This window comes from Heterodontus francisci, chromosome 8 (genome assembly GCF_036365525.1).
Source record: "Heterodontus francisci isolate sHetFra1 chromosome 8, sHetFra1.hap1, whole genome shotgun sequence".
Lineage (NCBI taxonomy): Eukaryota > Metazoa > Chordata > Chondrichthyes > Heterodontiformes > Heterodontidae > Heterodontus > Heterodontus francisci.
The window spans coordinates 59,803,101-59,821,017 of NC_090378.1; the positions used below are offsets into that span (position 1 = coordinate 59,803,101).

Here is a 17,917-nt window from a genome sequence, read left to right on the forward strand (position 1 = left end):
CAATGGGGACAGCGTGCAGGCAGTTTATGTTGAAAAAAGTTATCACCATTCTCTGCTATTTTACAGTACCATGGGATGGTGCCAATAAGAATTGAAGAAAAAAAAGTTCCTATCTCCTCACAAACCAGTGAATGGCAGTGGCCTGTGCTCCCATTCCATTTAATTCAGAGACATGACCTGCTTCAAAAAGACTTCCCATCTGTAGCTGAAAATACTCGGTCATTCAGCAACAGGGATCAGGTAGATGTTTTCACTCATTACAACTCTTGTACAATTTAAAGTTACGGGGGAGGAGGGGAATTCACATCTATTCCTAAATGATTCTTAATTCTACTGTTTGGGGGTTGGGGGGGTATGTGGGAAGCTGGCATTCCACCCATACAGCCAGTAAGTTGTGCTAGGATTCCTATCATTTCCATCATGGCAGGCCTAATGGCACCGGTGCCCATCAGTCTCACAAAAAGTGAAGAATTTCCCCCGATCCCAATCCCGGGCGCAGACCTAACCTGCTGCTGTAGAGCCTTCATCACTGGCTCCCTGCCTGACTTGAGACCCAGCCTGTCAATCAGGCTGGCCCCCCGGGCAGTGAACCCACGGCATGTGGGAATCCCGAATTGTGGGTTCCCCATGACTTTCTGACAGACCTGCTCACTGCTGGTCAGGTAAGTAAAAATTCCTGATGGTTCACCAGGGTCAACAGCAGAGTTTTCTGGGGATTGATTCTGAAGGAATTGCTGGGGTCACAAGCCCACTCTTTCAGGGGCGTATAGTTTAAGAGTCATAGCAAATACCTGAATCAGACTTGCATTGCCAATTCCATATTTAAGAGTTATGTTCATCATATATAGACAACCTTAGGTTTTTTTCCAACCATATAGACCAAACTATTTGTTGTGAAGTTTAGAGGAAAGTCAAAAAATCTTCAGGCTGCTTAGGTCTGGCAGTGTGTTTCCTAGCAACAACAATTGAAAATTTTCACATCAGCTGTTCCATCACTCCATTTGCATATGCACCACAGCGTATGAAGTTCCCAGGTAGAATCCCAGTCTGTGTTGAGTTAGCTAATTGCATGTAGAGAGGCAGGAGAGAAGTTACAATCATTCATTATTGGATTAATGAAGGGAAAAACCAACAGGGTTTGTGTCCTGATCACTGTTTTGTGACTCCTGACTGAAAATGTGTGGGGGAAGAGTTTTATACTCTAGCCCGTGGCGACTTTGGAGGCAAGGAGAGCATATAATCGGGCAGGATTGCCACCTTCCCACCTCCACCCAAATTAAGTCCCGGGGGGCGGGGGAAAGGCCTGTGAATGGCCTTCCCGTCCCGCTGCCAATTGAGGCACTTAAGTGGACAATTAATGCCCAATTAAGGGCCTCATCCCACCTCCGTTAGTATTAGTCCAGCAGCAGGCGGGCCTGTCGCAGCACGGGGAGCATGCCAGGCAACCCTGTGCAGGTTTCTTGCTGGCTCCTGGTGATCCTGATACAGGGACCCGGCATCAGGAAGGGTGGGGCCCACTGAGAACAACCCCCCTGCCCTTGCTGCCGACTCTCCTCCCCCACAGCCCGCACCCTACAAAAGTCCTCCCGCTCTGACCTACCTGTGGCCTGTATCCCTCACCTCCAGTGGGTCCAGTACCGGCAACAGCCACTGTCTCCATGATGGTGCTGCTCAGTTAAAGAGCTGCCAGCCTCTGATTGGCCAACAGCTCTCAGAGGGCAGGACTTCCATCGCTGGGGTCCTTGATCCTGGGGAAGGCCTGCCGCTGTCCAGTTAAGTGCTTAATTGGCACGATTTGCCAGGCCTTCCCCAGAGGAGGTGATTCAGGGCTCTTGCTGGCACTTTAGCCGGTGGTCGAGACCCCTGTCACCCAGATAAAATCCCGGCATGTGTGTGTGTGCACGCATTCTGAATGAGGACTATATCGGGCTACAAGAAGCCAGTTAGCAGAGCAGGAAGACTGAAGGAGAAAAAAGAACCTGTTGGAAGAACTTCTAGAAGACACTGCAGCTGTTCACAAGATTTGATATTTACTCTTCAGCCATTTTGTTATTATCTGCAGTGGTTAGCACCGCAGTGTCACAGCTCCAGGAACCCGGGTTCGATTCTGGGTACTGCATGTGCGGAGTTTGCAAGTTCTCCCTGTGACTGTGTGCGTTTTCGCCGGGTGCTCCGGTTTCCTCCCACAGCCAAAGACTTGCAGGTGATAGGTAAATTGGCCATTATAAATTGCCCCTAGTGTAGGTAGGGAATATGGGATTATTGTAGGATTAGTATAAATGGGTGGTTGTTGGTTGGCACAGACTCGGTGGGCCGAAGGGCCTATTTCAGTGCTGTATCTCTAAATAAATAAAAAAATCTGTGTTTCAATGGATTGAGTGGGGAGGCTGTGCAGGGGGATATCGGGGGAATGTTCCTGGTGTCCAGGCCCCCCAAGAATTCTTAGTGCAACCCTGCATGAAACACGTCTTGACACAAAGAGCAATCAGTGCCTAAAATGGCTTTTCGAGTAGGGGTCAAATGTCTCAAATCATAGAATCATAGATTCTCATTGCACAGAATGAGGCTATTCAGCTCATCATACCTCTATTGGCTCTTTGAAAGAGCTGTCAAATTTAGTCCCACACACCAGCTTTTCCCCCATAACCCTCCATCTCCAATTACCTTTCAGAAGTTCCTATGGAATTTGCTGCCACCACCCTTCAAGGTTGTACATTTCAGATTTTAATCATCCTCTGTGTGGAAACGGGTTGCCATCCTTCCATCTACGAAAGATGATGGATGCGCAGCAAACAATCCATTTAGGTGGGTGTCTTCTCTTGGTGCATCTTTGCTGATGACTGTAAAAACCAATCCTTGAGAGATAGGTTCTGCCACAAGTGCTGCATGTGAAGCTGCTGAGTGACGCTGTGAGTTGTTGTTTCGTCTTGGTGCCTGTTGCCAAGCTGCTGTAGCCATTAGTCATCATGGTAGTGCACACCAGTCCACAGGAAGTGTTGCCATTTCCCTCTTTCACCAGCTAGTGACTCACAGGTGCGATAGTTGACATTTAGGGCCTTCATGTCACGCTTGCAAGCATCTTTGAAATGGAGCTTTGGGCGCCTCACTGGTCGTATGGCCCCGGCTACCTCACCATACAGAAGGTCTTTGGGTATACGACCATCTTCCATCCTGCAGACATGTTCGATCCACTGAAGCTGCCTCTGTTTGATTAGGGCCACCACACTTGGGAGCTCTGCCTTTGAGAGGACTGCCACGTTTATGATTTTGTCCTGCCAGGATATACCCATAATGTTCCGCAGACAGCAAAGAAGGAAATTATTGAGCTTCTTTTCCTGGTAGCTTAAGTTGCCTATGTTTCACAACCATACAGCAAGGTGCTGAGAACACAGGCCTTATAAACCATCAGCTTGGTCCTAAGGGTCAGCTTGGTGTTATCCCATGTGCATTTTGCGAGTCGGCCAAAGCTGGTAGCTGCTTTCCTTATGCATGTATCGAGCTCTGCATCAAGGGACAGATTGTCTGTCACCGTGGACCCAAGATAGCAAAATTTGCTAACTGCTTCCAGTAGGGGGTTATTTATTGTGATCAGAGGCAGAGATGTAACACCTTGTCCCATGACCACAGTTTTCTTGATGCTTATTGTTGAGGAGAACAAGTTACAGGCACAGGAGAGACAGTCCATGAATCTTTGTAGCTGAGTTTCCGTGTGAGTGACAAGCGCAGCATCATCAGCGTAGAGGAGTTCTCTGATAAGGATGTGATGTGTTTTTGTCTTCATCTTCAGCCTTGATAGATTGTAGCACTTGTCATCTGACCTAGTATGCAAGTAGACTCCATATCTGAAGGGAAGGAAAAGGTCAGGAGCATGGATAAGATGATGCCAGAGTGGGGGCTAGGACACAACCCTGTTTCACTCCATTCTTCACTCTGATACTGTCAGAAGTGGAGCCTTCAAATTGTACAGCATGTTGTCATGGAAGGAGTGGTTGAGACTGAGGAGCTTCGGTGAACAGTCAATTTTTCCGAAGATCTTGTAGAGCTTGCTCTGCTGATGGTGTTGAATGCCTTAGTGAGATCTACAAAAGTAAGGTAAAGGGGTATACTCTATTCCCTACACTTCTCATGTAGCTGGCGTATGGAGAAGATCATGTCCACAGCAGATCTACTGGCATGGAAACTGCACTGCACTCTGGGTACACTCGGTCTGCAAGTAAATGGAGTCTTTTAAGTATGGCCCTAGAAAAGGCCTTCCCCATGAATCTAAGAAATGAGATGCCCCTGTAGTTGTTGCAGTCTCCTCTGTCACCTTTGCTTTTGTATAGTGTGATGATTTTGGTGTCACACATCTCCTGTGAAACAGAGCCTACGTTTCAGCAGAGAAGGAGAAGGTCATAAAGGTGTATCAATAGGTGGGACTCTCCGTGCTTAAGCAGTTTGGCTGGGATTCCGTCCTTGCCCGGTGCTCTTCTGCAGTCTATGGCTTTCTCAAACTCCAGTGATGAGGATTCTTCATCCAACTCATCCATGACAGGAAGTTGCGGGAGGGCATCAAGTGCAGACTGGGAGATGTCCAACTCACAGGAGTACAGCTCACAGTAGTGTTCAGCCCAGCAGGACACCTGTTTACTTCTGTTGGTGAGTACTTCACCATCTGCCGACTTTAGAGGAGCAATTTTTGTGATGGCAGGGCCAAGTACCCTCTTGATCTCTTTGTATGTAGCTTGTAGATTTTCTTTGTCACATGCAGTTTGGATTTCTTTACATAAGTTGATCCAGTGTTTGTTTGGACAGTATCTCCCTGTCCTTTGCACGGCTGTCTTGGCTACTTTCACATTGTGCGGTGTTTTAGGTTTAGGGTTTGGGTTTATGTTGTGCATCATGTAGGTTTTGTTTTTTTGCATCAATGACAGATGTCATCTCAGCTGAGTAGGTCTAAAATTAGTCCTAATTGTGGGTTCTGCCTTTACCAAATGATGATTCTGCTGCTTCATAGATGATTCAGCTTAGTGACTTCCAAGCTTCATCGGTGTTAGCATCAGTGATTCCGGTTAAGGCTTTGGTGGGAAGCAAGTGTTCTAGTGACAGTGCGCAGTCTTTTGCCAATTATTTTAAATCTATGACCTCTGGTTACTGACCCACTTGCCAACGGAAACAGTTTCTCCTTATCTGTTCTATCAAAACCCCCATAATTTTGAATACTTCTACTGAATCTCCCCTTAATCTTCTCTGCTCTAAAAAGAACATTCCCAGCTTCCCCAATCTCTCCACAGAACTGAAGTCCCTCAATCCTGACATTATCCTAATAAATCTCCTCTGTATCTTCTTGAAGGCCTTGACATCCTTCCGAACGTCTGGTGCCCAGAATTGTGCACAATACTCCAGCTGAGGCCAAACCAGTGTTTTATAAAGTTTTAGAATGACTTCCTTGCTTTTGTATTCAGTGTCCCTATTTGCAAAGCCAAATATCCTGTACACTTTATTAACTGCCTTACCAACTTACCTTGCAACCTCCAAACTTTTGTGCCGCTGGGTCCTTCTACTCTTTTACCCCCTCAAAGTAGTACCATTTAGGTTGTACTGCCTTTCCATAAATGAACAGGCAGTTTAATGCTGTGATGGGAGAACCATCAGTTCCTGTGGATAGATGGGTCCAATAGACTTATTTTTATCTGTATGTATCTTTATGAAGACAATGAGTGGACCTAGCTTTCAAAAGTAGTGGCTTTGTTTGTGCCAATGAGTATGGAAGGCAAATAACAACATGGGCACAGAGATAGGTTTAGTTTAGAGATACAGCACTGAAACAGGCCCTTCGGCCCACCGAGTCTGTGCCGACCATGAACCACCCATTTATACTAATCCTACACTAATCCCATATTCCTATCACATCCCCACCTGTCCCTATATATTTCCCTACCACCTACCTATACTAGGGGCAATTTATAATGGCCAATTAACCTATCAACCTGCAAGTCTTTGGCATGTGGGAGGAAACCGGAGCACCCGGAGGAAACCCACGCAGACACAGGGAGAACTTGCAAACTCCGCACAGGCAGTACCCAGAATCGAACCCGGGTCGCTGGAGCTGTGAGGCTGCGGTGCTAACCACTGCGCCACTGTGCCGCAGGTTCTGTGGCAGTGTTTTTGAATTGATAGTAACTGAAAAGTTGATTCTTTTTTCTTCCAGTTGTCCTCCATGTCCCATGAAGGCTCAAATAGCTGTGCAGTTCTATTGTTGCTGCCAGCCCTGAGTACCTCACACAAGTAATCATTCTCCATGTGTAAGGCTGGGACGTGAGTGTTGGCAAACGACACAACCAGAGTGCATCCCAACTGAACCTAATTATGTTCACATTTGATGTCCAAACACTCACAGTTTCCAGTAAGAATCATTAGATCGTGATCAGGATGGGAACCTGACCACTTCTTTCCCTCCTTAGCCTAGGGGTCCTGTGTCTAATTATTGTGCCTCACCCCAGTGGCCCAATTGAGATCCACTAACTCAGAACAGAAGGAGGAATTGAAGCTGGTATAGTGTTCATTTCCTGCACTGTGTTCTGCATAACTCCGTGCTTACATTTTTTTAATACATCAAGAAACATACAGTTTTGATCTAACTCTGAATCCAGGAGAAGATTTCAATCATTTTTTATTTTAAAACTGCAACATATTTGGAACAAATACTATGCTAAGCAGCAATTACAATTTTGTATACTTACAGGAAAATCAACAAATGGAATGTCCTTCAGGCTGGACCCAGCAAAAGAAACATTGTTATATCCTGAATCCTGATAGAAATGCAACCTGGGAAGGAGCTGAAATGGCCTGTAGGCAAACGTGAGCAATTTCTGTCAATTGCCAAATAAGGTTTCACTCAATAAAGCTCATTTCAAAATCTCCAAGGCATCTACTTAAGGATATCAAGTTTAAGCCAATAGTAGACAGTAAATGATAGGCAAGCCAAGGATAGTTCTGTCAAGAACAATGGGCACTGTTTTCTAACATGTTTCTGGTTACTGCTTTACTATGACTGTTCCAGTACTATAGCTGATGAATGGCTTTTGACTGAAAGCATGTCACTGTTTCTATGCAAGTGGTTTTAGTCAATAATGTATACTGTTTAATTATATTAAATGTCTGTTGTTAAAAAGTTTCTGTTAATATTTCAGACCTGTAATTACTGAAAGATATCACACAAAGACTTCTTTTCATTCAAAATGAAAGTAATTTTTTTCGTAATCTCGAGTCAAAAATGTCAGCTACCCTAAGTAATAGTTCCAAGGAATGTAGCAGAATAATGCAAGACATTTTTTACCAACTAAAGGCTGTCTATAGGTATTGTTCTGTTAAATGTCTAAAAGTAGTGTAAATGCAGTTAATTTCTTGAAAGGTAACATTTAAAAAGTAATTAACTCTCCCAAAGATTATTAGAAACTCTTAATAAGAGTCCACATCTCTTTTCATCTTTCTCTTTTATATTTTTGACCCTTTGGTTAATGAACTAGTTTCATTTTCATGAAATGATCTTAAGTCATTTCATACTTTACTAAATCCAGTAACTGATTAACTATTTTTTGTCTGAGTTTAAAAGTGCACTACAACTCAGATTTTAGATAAAGAGGCAAGATGCATAATTCTGGATACCACCAGCATTTGAAACACATAGGACAGAAGATTAGATAAATCATGAAGTAGTGATTAAGTGAAGCCATGTTTGGGTTTTAAAAGCTGTTAGATTGTAGAAGAATGAAAAACTGCACAAGCTCAGACCTTTCACAGTTTTGATATCCGTAAAAAGAATCAATTAAGATAGGAGATGCTGTGATGGGTTTTGATTTCAGCACAGTGAGGTTCAAGGCAGAGAAGGAGGTAACAATAGTTGTGAAAAAATAGTCTACCTAACATGATGTAGGTAGAAAATGTCTACTTGGAAAATCAAACGATTGAAATAAAAGTAGGCAACATGCAGTACCGGGTGGACAATGACCTTTCAATTAAGAGGACACAGTGTGGAATGGAGTGTCTTTTTTTTTTACTTAGATCAACACAGTCCTCAGTGTCAGCCCATGCCTCAGTGGTGGCACTCTCTCCTCAGAGTCAGAAGTTATGGCTTCAAGTCCCACTCCAGAGACTTGAGCACAAAATCTAGGCTGATATTCCAGTGCACTACTGAGGGAGTGCTGCAAAGTCAAAGGTGCTGTCTTTCAACTGAGATGTTAAATTGTGGCCCTGTCTGTCTCCTCAGGTTTATCACTCAACTAACATCATTAAAGCAGATTATCTTGTCATTATCACATTGCTGTCTGTGGGACTTTGCTGCACATAAATTGACTGCTGTATTTCCTACATTACAACAATGTAGTAATTAATTGGCTATAAAGCACCTTAGGTTGTCCTGAGGTCATGAAAGGCCCTATATAAATGAAAATCTTCCAACTTTTTCTTTTCATACCGATAAAGAATGCAGCATAAGCCAATTGTCAATACAAGAATGCATTTACCATAATACAGTCTGCAGTCTATCCCTGACAAATTATTTTAATTCATTTTTAAAATCATATTTTGCTTCTTATTAGAGTCTAACTCTATTAGTCTATTCTACTGGTACAGTCACAAAGTGAATTGTAAAATTTTCAACTGTTACTTTTTAAAGAAAGGGACAGTTATTAAGGTTTCCATTTGTTTTTCTGTACATAGATTTCATGCCAACTTAGTCAGTGTGCATTCCAAGAAGGAACTAAAATGGCTTTGGAACTTTGCCAGAAGACAGCCATTCTGGATTGGTATGTATATGCTGAGACTTTCAGAAATAGTGATACATAAACTGACAAGACATTCTCTCTAAGGTTACAAAAGCAGTACATTGAAGGGACACCATTTGAAATTTGTCGTTGGATTGGCTTTCATCCTTGATTTAAGATAATATTAGGTAGTTTGATTTTGAATGTTGAATGTTTGGTTATTTGTTGAAAGTTTGAAATAATCTGTAGCCAAAACCATAGATTAAACACTAACCTCTACAGCGCAACACACTACGCAAATATCTCAAACTTTACCTTATAGTACAAAGTACAATCAAAATTGGTCAATTTAACATACAGAAACAGATATAGTTTTCTCAATGTTTTGCTCTACAGAGCATAGTTATCTTTTCCACTTTAAGCAAGATATTGTTGTTTATCCAAACAAATTAATTGCAATGATAGAGTCCACTGCAAGGTTCATGCAGAACCTCTTTCAAAAGCATGATTATGTTCTAAGGCCCCAAAGTTTCAGTGGAATGGAAGGACGGAAGTTGGACCAAACAATCAGCTGGGGACCAGATCCGGTGGGGATCTTCCCATTTTGTGCTATGTGATATTTATAGAGGCATCGGGGGGAATTTTATGCTCTCCCCCACGGCAGATGAGGAGGCAACGAACACATAAAATCCAGTGGGATGGTGGCAGGGGAGGTTCCTGCCACCATCCCACCTCAGCCAAAATTTTGTCTGGGGTGGAAAGGCCTGTGAATGACCTTCCCGTTCCGCCGCCAATTGGGGGCCCTAAGTGGGAAACTAACCCACAATTTTCTTGCTTTTCCTGCTGCAGCCGCAATTAGCTCTGTGGCGGGTGACCCTGTCACTGCATGGAAAACATGGCACAGAAAACAGTGTGTGCTGCTTCCCAGCTCTGAGGTGTGGAGGGGTGGGGGAGGGGGGGTCCCTCATTAAAAGGCAGTTAATGTTTGAACGAGGTACCCAGCAACAGGAAGGAGGGCCCACTGAGGGCCACCCCTGCCGTTGCTGCCGACCCCCTCCCTCTGCTTCCCCGCAACCCCCATCCCGCCATGACCTATCTGAGGCCAGGTTCCAATGACGCTCCTCAGCCTCTGGTGGGTGCGGCTGCAGCAGCAGCCACCACCTTCAGTTGCAGCTACCGGCCTCTGATTAACCGGCAGCTCTGCAAGCAGGGATAGGTAACGACATGTTGCACCATGGACATTTGATAAAATTATTGACTCAGCCACGGACATGGGGGATATTAATCTGTACATAAAGTGTACAGCCAATCTAATTCCATCTAAGCACAGTCCTATTTAGAACACATTTCTCCCACCAAATAAAGTAGCTAAGCACACAAACATCAATGGAGAGCAGCACAAATGTATTAGCCAGCTATCAAGCAAAATAGTATGCAATGCCAATGTGAATTACTTTTGTTGACAGAATAGAGCTAGCCACATCATATTACAGGGTGGTAGGTGGACCTTATGGAAGGACCTCTGTGGATTCACACTGTATCAGGAGTGTAAATTCATCCAATAAACCATAAAACTCAAGGAGAGGATTGTTATTGTGGTTATTGAGGTGAGGCATTAAAAAAACAGCAATGGAAAGATGGATCATTTCTCATGCTGCTATTGTCACAAGACAATTTAATCCATGCAACTTCTCCACCTGCTTGTAGTATGTGTCTGAAGACAGGGCAGCCAACAAAAAGGCAGTGATCTCCAAATCAGCAGAATTTTATAGGATGGAGCAGATAGTACTTCAGAAGAATAATGTAAAACAGAAAAGCAGAGCGGACCAGGAAGGGACAGAGAGATTAACGGTAGGTAGCCAAGACTAGTTTATTCAGTTTGACAGGCTGTTAAACTAGGTCCTGGATTCTAAAATATAGAAACAACAGAATCTCTCATGGACAAAATGTCATTTGCTCACCAAAGCTAGTGACAAAATTAAATAAACACAATTACAAGTAAAGAGTGCCCTTCAGTTCCTCCAATAAAGCGATTCTCTTAATTCACTATGTCTATATCTCAGTCTATCACGGTCGATTCCAGTTCAGCTCTTATAAGATAATTAATAATTGAAAGCTTTTCGGCAACTAGTTGAGCAGTTGTTATTTCATGTATTATTCAATTACAAAATGTTTTGTCACTGGGCTGACTTTTATTAGCGCGCCAGCTTTGAACTCGGCGGAGTGCCCGCACTTAGCGCCTGCTACAGCGCCCCCATGATATGACACGCAGGGGCTCATTAGCATCATTAAGATGCACCGCCACCCCCCCCCCCCCCCATATTACTTGGGGAGAGGCAGGACATTCGACACAGTGAGGGACCTTTTGTCATGTGTGTAGCAGGTGCTGAGGCCCTCTTTAAAGCGCCCCAGCACCTGCTTCCTGACAGCTGCCAAAGAATACTTACCTCACTGTTGAAGAGTGGGGCTGCTGTCAATCTGGCAGCAAAGCAGAAAGCTCTGGAGAAACTCAGCAGGTCTGGCAGCATCTGTGGAGAGAGAAGCAGAGTTACTTTCAGGTCTGTGACCCAAGCTCCCTTTGGGGGCTGCTGCTCATGATCGGGGCCTCTACGTGGACCGCACCTGCCTGTTGATTTTGCCTCTGACACATATGGATCCTCAGGAGAAGCGGATCACACAATCTAGGATGATCCAGACCCATTTCCATGTGATAAATAAAGTTGTATCCTTCATTTATTCGAAGGTTCCTAACAGGGCAAGGATTGGCGTGGAATGGCATTGCCATCTTGGCTAACACTCAGAGTGGCACAATATGACCACATAAAGATCCTACCAGCTGCATCGATTGCCCCCACCATCCAAATAACCTTAACGCTGCTACCCTTTCTGGCATCCTCCCCACACACAGGGTGACTAGAGTGCCATTGCTCCGTCACACACACAAACAAATGCAGAGCGTACACTGTTGACGGAAGAAGGGTACACAGTACCTCCCTTCATGCCTGCAGAGCTTTCCCTCCAGTAATCCCAGACCCCCTCCACCTTCCTTCAAGTATGCAGAGCTGAGACCCCTATAATACCCCCTCCCTCCTCCCTTCAAGTATGCAGAGTTCAGACCCCTGTATATCTGGACTTGCCTTCACTGTCCACAACTCCTGCTTCTGATGTCCCATCAGCTTTTATGTTCGTGAACGGGACGGCATGTGACAGCCACCCGTTCAACGTAAAATGTGGAAGTGTGGAGCGAGAGGTGATTGGCACTAAATTTGGTGGGTCTTCCGTAGAAGAGGCGACACAGGGATCTTGATGTCACTTTATCCAGACATCGAGACTCCCACCGCCAACATAGAGTCATAATGGCACAGAGGAAGGCTATTCAGTCCATGCCAACTCTCTTTAGAGCAATCAGTCAGACCCAAACCCCTGCTTTATCCCCATTGTCCTGCAAGTTCCTTGAGTTCCCTCAAGGGTGTTATAAAACAAATTATGACACCGAGCCATATAAGGAGATTTTAGAACAGATGACCAAAAGCTTGGTCAAAGAGGTAGGTTTTAAGGAGTTTCTTAAAGGAGAAAAGCGAAGTAGGGAGGCAGAGAGGTTAAAGGAGGGAATTCTGGAGCTTCGGACCCAGGAGCCCAAAATTAGGGATGCTCAAGAAGGCAGAATTAGAGAAGAGTGGATATCTTGGAGAGTTGTAGGGCTGGAGCAGATTAGAGAGATAGGGAAACAGAATTACTAGAATCATAGAATCTTACAACAGTCTTGGCCTACTGTGTTGGCTTTTTGAAAGACCTATCCAATTAGTCCCATTCCCTGGCTCTTTCTCCATAGCCCTGCTATATATGCACAATTCCCTTGTGAAAGTTAAGGGTTACTTTTAAAGGAATATTTTAATGATGAGTCTTTTGGCACACTTGGATATAATAGAAAGTGTTAAATAACTTCATTTAAGCAAACTAAAACAAAGAGTTGCCATGGTGTTAACCCACATCATCAAATTATACTTGAACTGATGGCTAGAATAAAATGTGCCCTCACCCTAATAACTGCAGTCATGAAAATGACAAGTTTACAAGTGGATGGCATCACCCATCCTAATTCCCATCATTTTCACCTGGAGTTCTATACTGAGTAATCAATGCTTCTAAATAACAGGAATTTCTGCCAGGAGTTAATGAATAAGGTGGAAGTAGACTCTTAAAAGAGAACTGCAAATGCCAAAATCATCCACAACTTCTTTTTTGGCATAACCTTTTTTTAACTTTCACCTTTTTAGGGAAAAATGGCATTGCACATTGGGAGCTACAGGCTTCATTTTGGAGTATTTTGGGAGACTGTATCTGCACTGAATGATTTTTGAGAAATGTCATCCATGGTTTTAGAATCGAATGAGGCAGTGTAATGAATAATGATGGTAAAGTGCATAAATGAGAGCCTTAAAAGTCAATACATCTAACATAGCTACTGCAAAAATATGATAATATTTCTGGTTAATAATTATCATTAAATTCACTGAAGACAAATGTGAAGCATGTTAATATTATGCCATATGTAGAGTGTAATGTACATGTTGGCAACACAAATTGTGTCACTTTTTTTTATATCGACTGCAGGCTTATCGGATGCGACTGGTTCTGGAAAATGGACATGGACTAATGGAAGACCAGTAACTTTTACAAACTGGAAGAAAAATAAATCTGCACCACTGAGAAATGTACAGCCTAGCTGTACTCTTGTCCAGGGTAAGGGCAAATGGGTGACCAGACAATGCAATGAAAAACAGGAGAGATATATCTGCTGCATTTCTATATCAAGACCTTAACGAGCCCACTACAAAATAGGTCACGTTTTTGTGAACATCAGGGAAAACCTTCTAAAATATGATATTCAGAATCGCTGACTATCTTTATATCCAAATGGTGACCATATCACAAGCCTATACATTCCTCTCAAGGTAGTCTGCTGCTGACATAAATGCCAACCAGTTGCTCAACCAGAAAACACAGACTCTATTGTTCATACCCTGTTCAGTCACTCATTATAAAGTAATAAAAATGTATTTTGAATGTATCAATTATGCTTCTATTGTCAATGACAAGTCCTGATACTAGCCGTAAAAGTAAATAATACGCCTCAAAGTGGAAGAGTCCTAAAACATTTAAATAATTAAAATAAGTTAACTTTCAGAAACATGTATAATATAAGACAGTGAAGTATAATAGAATAATAACTTGATTCAAGGCAAGCCCAGTATTGCACTTTAATCAGTCGTATTCTTTCATCTGTCTAAGGTGCTGCTATCTCTTCAATATAGCTATATAGTTTCATAATCATGACTTAACTTGGAGTGAGAATTGCTCTGATCATTATTTATGTGTAGCAACGTTGTCAATTTGTTGAGGATTATTCTTTCTGTTTAGTATTTTCAATAAAGTCACAGACATATTCTAAAGGAATGAGTTTATGACTTCATTAGAACCAACGACCATAAGAAATCTTTACAAGTGTATTTACAATCTGGCTACACATAGTGACAAAAGCAATTCTTACCCATTTGTGCCATTTCAGTGGGCTGAATTTTGTTGAGCTCCCAACATCGGGCTCTGTGCCGGGGGGTGGGGGCGGGAAAATTGCAGCAGCAGCAGCCCGCCACAGAGCCCGATGCCAGAATTGCTGAGCCTGATCTTCCGGCAGTAGCAAGGCTCCGTGGTGGCCCCCCTGCCGCTTGGCAATGGAACCCAACTTTACATATTGAAATAAAGGACATGAGTACATTAACATACTATTCACTGCGATCTTACCAGCTGTCCACGATCCTCCGTGTGATGGCCGACACTCACGCGCCTTCACTTTCCCATCCAGGGTAAACTGGCGCAACAGAGGTGGGGAAGGATAGAACTTAGTATTTTTAGTGCAGTGGGGGGGGGTGGGGGGAATTGGGGTCAACTCTGAATTTCTAGTGTGATGGGGGGGGGGGAAGGGGTGACTTCTGCACTTCGTGCAGTTGAGTGGGGGAGAGGTCAACTATTCAATTTATGTGTTTTGGTGGGGGAGGGGAGACAGGTTTACCATTTATTTTCTGTGTGTTGGGGGGGTGGGAATGGGTCACACATTTATGTACAGTGTAGTGGGGAGGGGGGCGGGTTCTGAGTTTGAACATTTTTCTCTCTGTGCAGGGCTGGCAGCTCTTTAAAAATGGCACCAGCACCTATGCAGAGGCAGCTGATACCATTGCTGGTGACGCAGAGCCCACCCCTGCCATGTGATTTGCGGGGGTGGGGGGGGGGTGCGTTTTGCCCTGCATATGGAAATGCACCGCCACGCGCTGGATCGTGGTGGCATGGCAGCGCATGCCAGCACACGCGGGCTGCCTTTTATTTTGCCCAGTGGCGGGAGAATAAAATCCAGCCCAATATGTGTGAAAATATTACTTATCAACACCATTGAGTGCTTTGCTCTTGTCATGAACACAAGTGGTAAATCGATTTCTGATGTCTCGTTAAATCGCGATTCATGTCATAGAATTCAACTCCAGTTGATTCTTTCTAAGACCTCAAAACTGCAGAACTCCTTACTGCTCTCAGATATCCCAATCTTCTCTGCTACTAATTTCAAACTTCGTATCCTACGTTATGGACTTTACCTATCATCTAATCATCCCAATGAATAAAATTAGTAACTTGCTTCAATTATACATTTTTGGCTTTAGTTTATTCAGGCAAACATCTTATAATTTACTTCCAGCTTCAGAGTTATCTAGTGGTAGTAGGGGGCTGTATAATTAGGGGGATTGACACTGTTCTCTGCAGCAAAGAGCGAGAGTTCAGGTAGCTGTGTTGCCTGCCCGGTGCCAGGGTTCGGGACATCTGCTCAGGGCTGGAGAAGAACTTACAGTGGGAGGGGGAGGATCCACTTGTCATGGTCTGTGTAGATACCAACGACATAGGCAGGGCAAGGGAAGAGGTTCTGCATTGTCAGTATGAAGAACTAAGTGCCAAATTCAGAAGCAGAACCTCAAAGGTAATAATCTCTGGATTATTACCTAAGCCATGTGCAAATTGGCATAGGGCAAATAAGATTAGCAAAATTAATGCGTGGCTCAAAGACTGGGGTGTGGTAGAAGTGGGTTCCGGTTTGTGGGACACTGGCACCAGTACTGGGGAAAGTGGTGGCTATACCATTGGGGCAGTCTACACCTGAACTGTGCTGGGGCTGATGTTCTAGCAAGCCACATTACTCGGGAAGTAGAGAGGGTTTAAACTGAATAGTGGAGGCAAGGGATCAAATTTGGGAAGATATGATAAATCAAGGAGGAGAGACAAGAGAGAAAGGTGTTAATATGGGAAATGGTAAACAGACTGTGACAGGAAGGGCAGAGCATACAAATCTGAAAGTAAATCAACAGATAAGGGTAGATTACAAAAATAATGAAAGGACAAAACTAAAGGCTCTGTGTCTGAATGCAAATAGCATTCAAAACAAAACAGATGAACTGAGAGCACAAATACAAATAAATAAGTATGGTCTGATAGCCATTACAGAGACATGGCTGCAGGATGACATAGATTGGGACCTGAATATTGAAGGGTACATGGCATTTAGGAAGGATAGGAAACTAGGAAAAGGTGGAGGGGTAGCTCTGTTAATTAATGATGGTATTAGCGCAAAAGAGAGGGATGACCTAAGTTCAGGAGACCAGGATGTAGAAGCAGCCTGGGTAGAGATGAGAAATCATAAAGGCAAAAAGTCACTTGTGGGAGTGATGTACAGGCCACCTAACATTAACCAGACTGTAGGACGGGGTATAAAAGAAGAAATAATGGCAGCTTGTCAGAAAGGTACAGCGATAATTATGGGGGATTTTAACCTTTATATAGACTGGAAAAATCAGATGAGCAGAGGTAGCCTAGATGAGGAGTACATAGAATGTTTTCAGGATAATTTCTTGGAACAGTATGTTCTGGAGCCAACCAGAGAACAGGCTATACTAGACCTGGTATTGTGCAACGAGGATAGGATTAAATAATGACCTCATAGTTAAGGCACTCCTCGGTAGCAGCGATCATAATATGATTGAATTTTACATTCAGTTTGAGGGAGAGAAGAGTGGGTCCAAGACTAGTATTTTAAACTTAAATAAGGGCAATTATGAAGGCAGAAAAGCATGGCTAGCTAAAGTGAACTGGCAAATCAGGTTAAGGGATAGGTCAATAGAGATGCAGTGGCAGACATTTAAGGGGATATTTCAGAATACACAGAATAGATACATTTCAGTGAGAAAGAAACATTCCAAGGGTGGGACCCGCCATCTGTGGTTAACTAAAACAGTTAAAGATAGTATCAAACTTAAAGAAAAAGCCTATAATTTCGCTAAGATGGGAGGCAGGTCAGAAGATTGGACAGAATATAAAAAACAGCAAAGAATAACTAAAAGATTGACAAGGAAGGTAAAATTAGAGTACGAGAGAAAGCTAGCTAGAAATATAAAGACAGATAGTAAGAGTTTCTAGATACATTTAAAAAGGAAGAGTTAACAAAGTAAGCATTGGTCCTGTAGAAAGTGAGTCTGGGGAATTAATAATGGATAATAAGGAGATGGCAGATGAACTGAACAGATATTATGCATTGGTCTTCACTATTGAGGATACAAGTAACATCCCAGTATTAGCTGTAAGTCAGGAAATGGAAGGGAGGGAGGAACTCAAGAAAATAACAATAACCAGGGAAGTGGTACTGAACAAATTGTTGGAGCTGCGTGCTGACAGGTCCCCAGGTCCAGATGGACTTCATCCTAGGGTGTTAAAAGAAGTGGCTAGTGAGATAGTTGATGCGTTAGTTTTAATTTTCCAAACTTCCCTAGATTCAGGGAAGGTTCCGTTAGATTGGAAAATAGCCAATGTAACTCCTTTATTCAAAAAGGGAGGGAAACAGAAAGCAGGAAACTACAAGCCAGTTAGCTTAACATCTGTCTTAGGGAAAATGTTAGAAGCTATTATTAAAGACATTATAGCAGGGCATTTAGAAAATTTCAAGGTAATCAGGCAGAGTCAACATGGTTTTGTGAAAGGGAAATTATGTTCACCAATTTATTGGAGTTCTTTGAGGGAGTTACATGTGCTGTGGATAAAGAGGAACCAGTCGATGTATTGTACTTCGATTTCCAGAAGGCATT

The 17,917-nt window shown here is 43.3% G+C and overlaps 1 protein-coding gene across 1 annotated transcript in view; it reads left to right on the forward strand.

Moving 5' to 3' along the window:
- frem1b (Fras1 related extracellular matrix 1b) overlaps nucleotides 1–14,628 on the forward strand; it is a 238,326-nt gene extending 223,698 nt beyond the window's left edge. Inside the window, exons 34-37 of the mRNA XM_068037205.1 lie at nucleotides 67–240; nucleotides 6,725–6,840; nucleotides 8,701–8,786; nucleotides 13,359–14,628. Coding sequence (XP_067893306.1) covers nucleotides 67–240; nucleotides 6,725–6,840; nucleotides 8,701–8,786; nucleotides 13,359–13,567 — 585 coding nt within the window. The 3' untranslated portion in view covers nucleotides 13,568–14,628. The remainder of the gene's footprint in view (nucleotides 1–66; nucleotides 241–6,724; nucleotides 6,841–8,700; nucleotides 8,787–13,358) is intronic.
- Nucleotides 14,629–17,917: the final 3,289 nt, after the last annotated feature.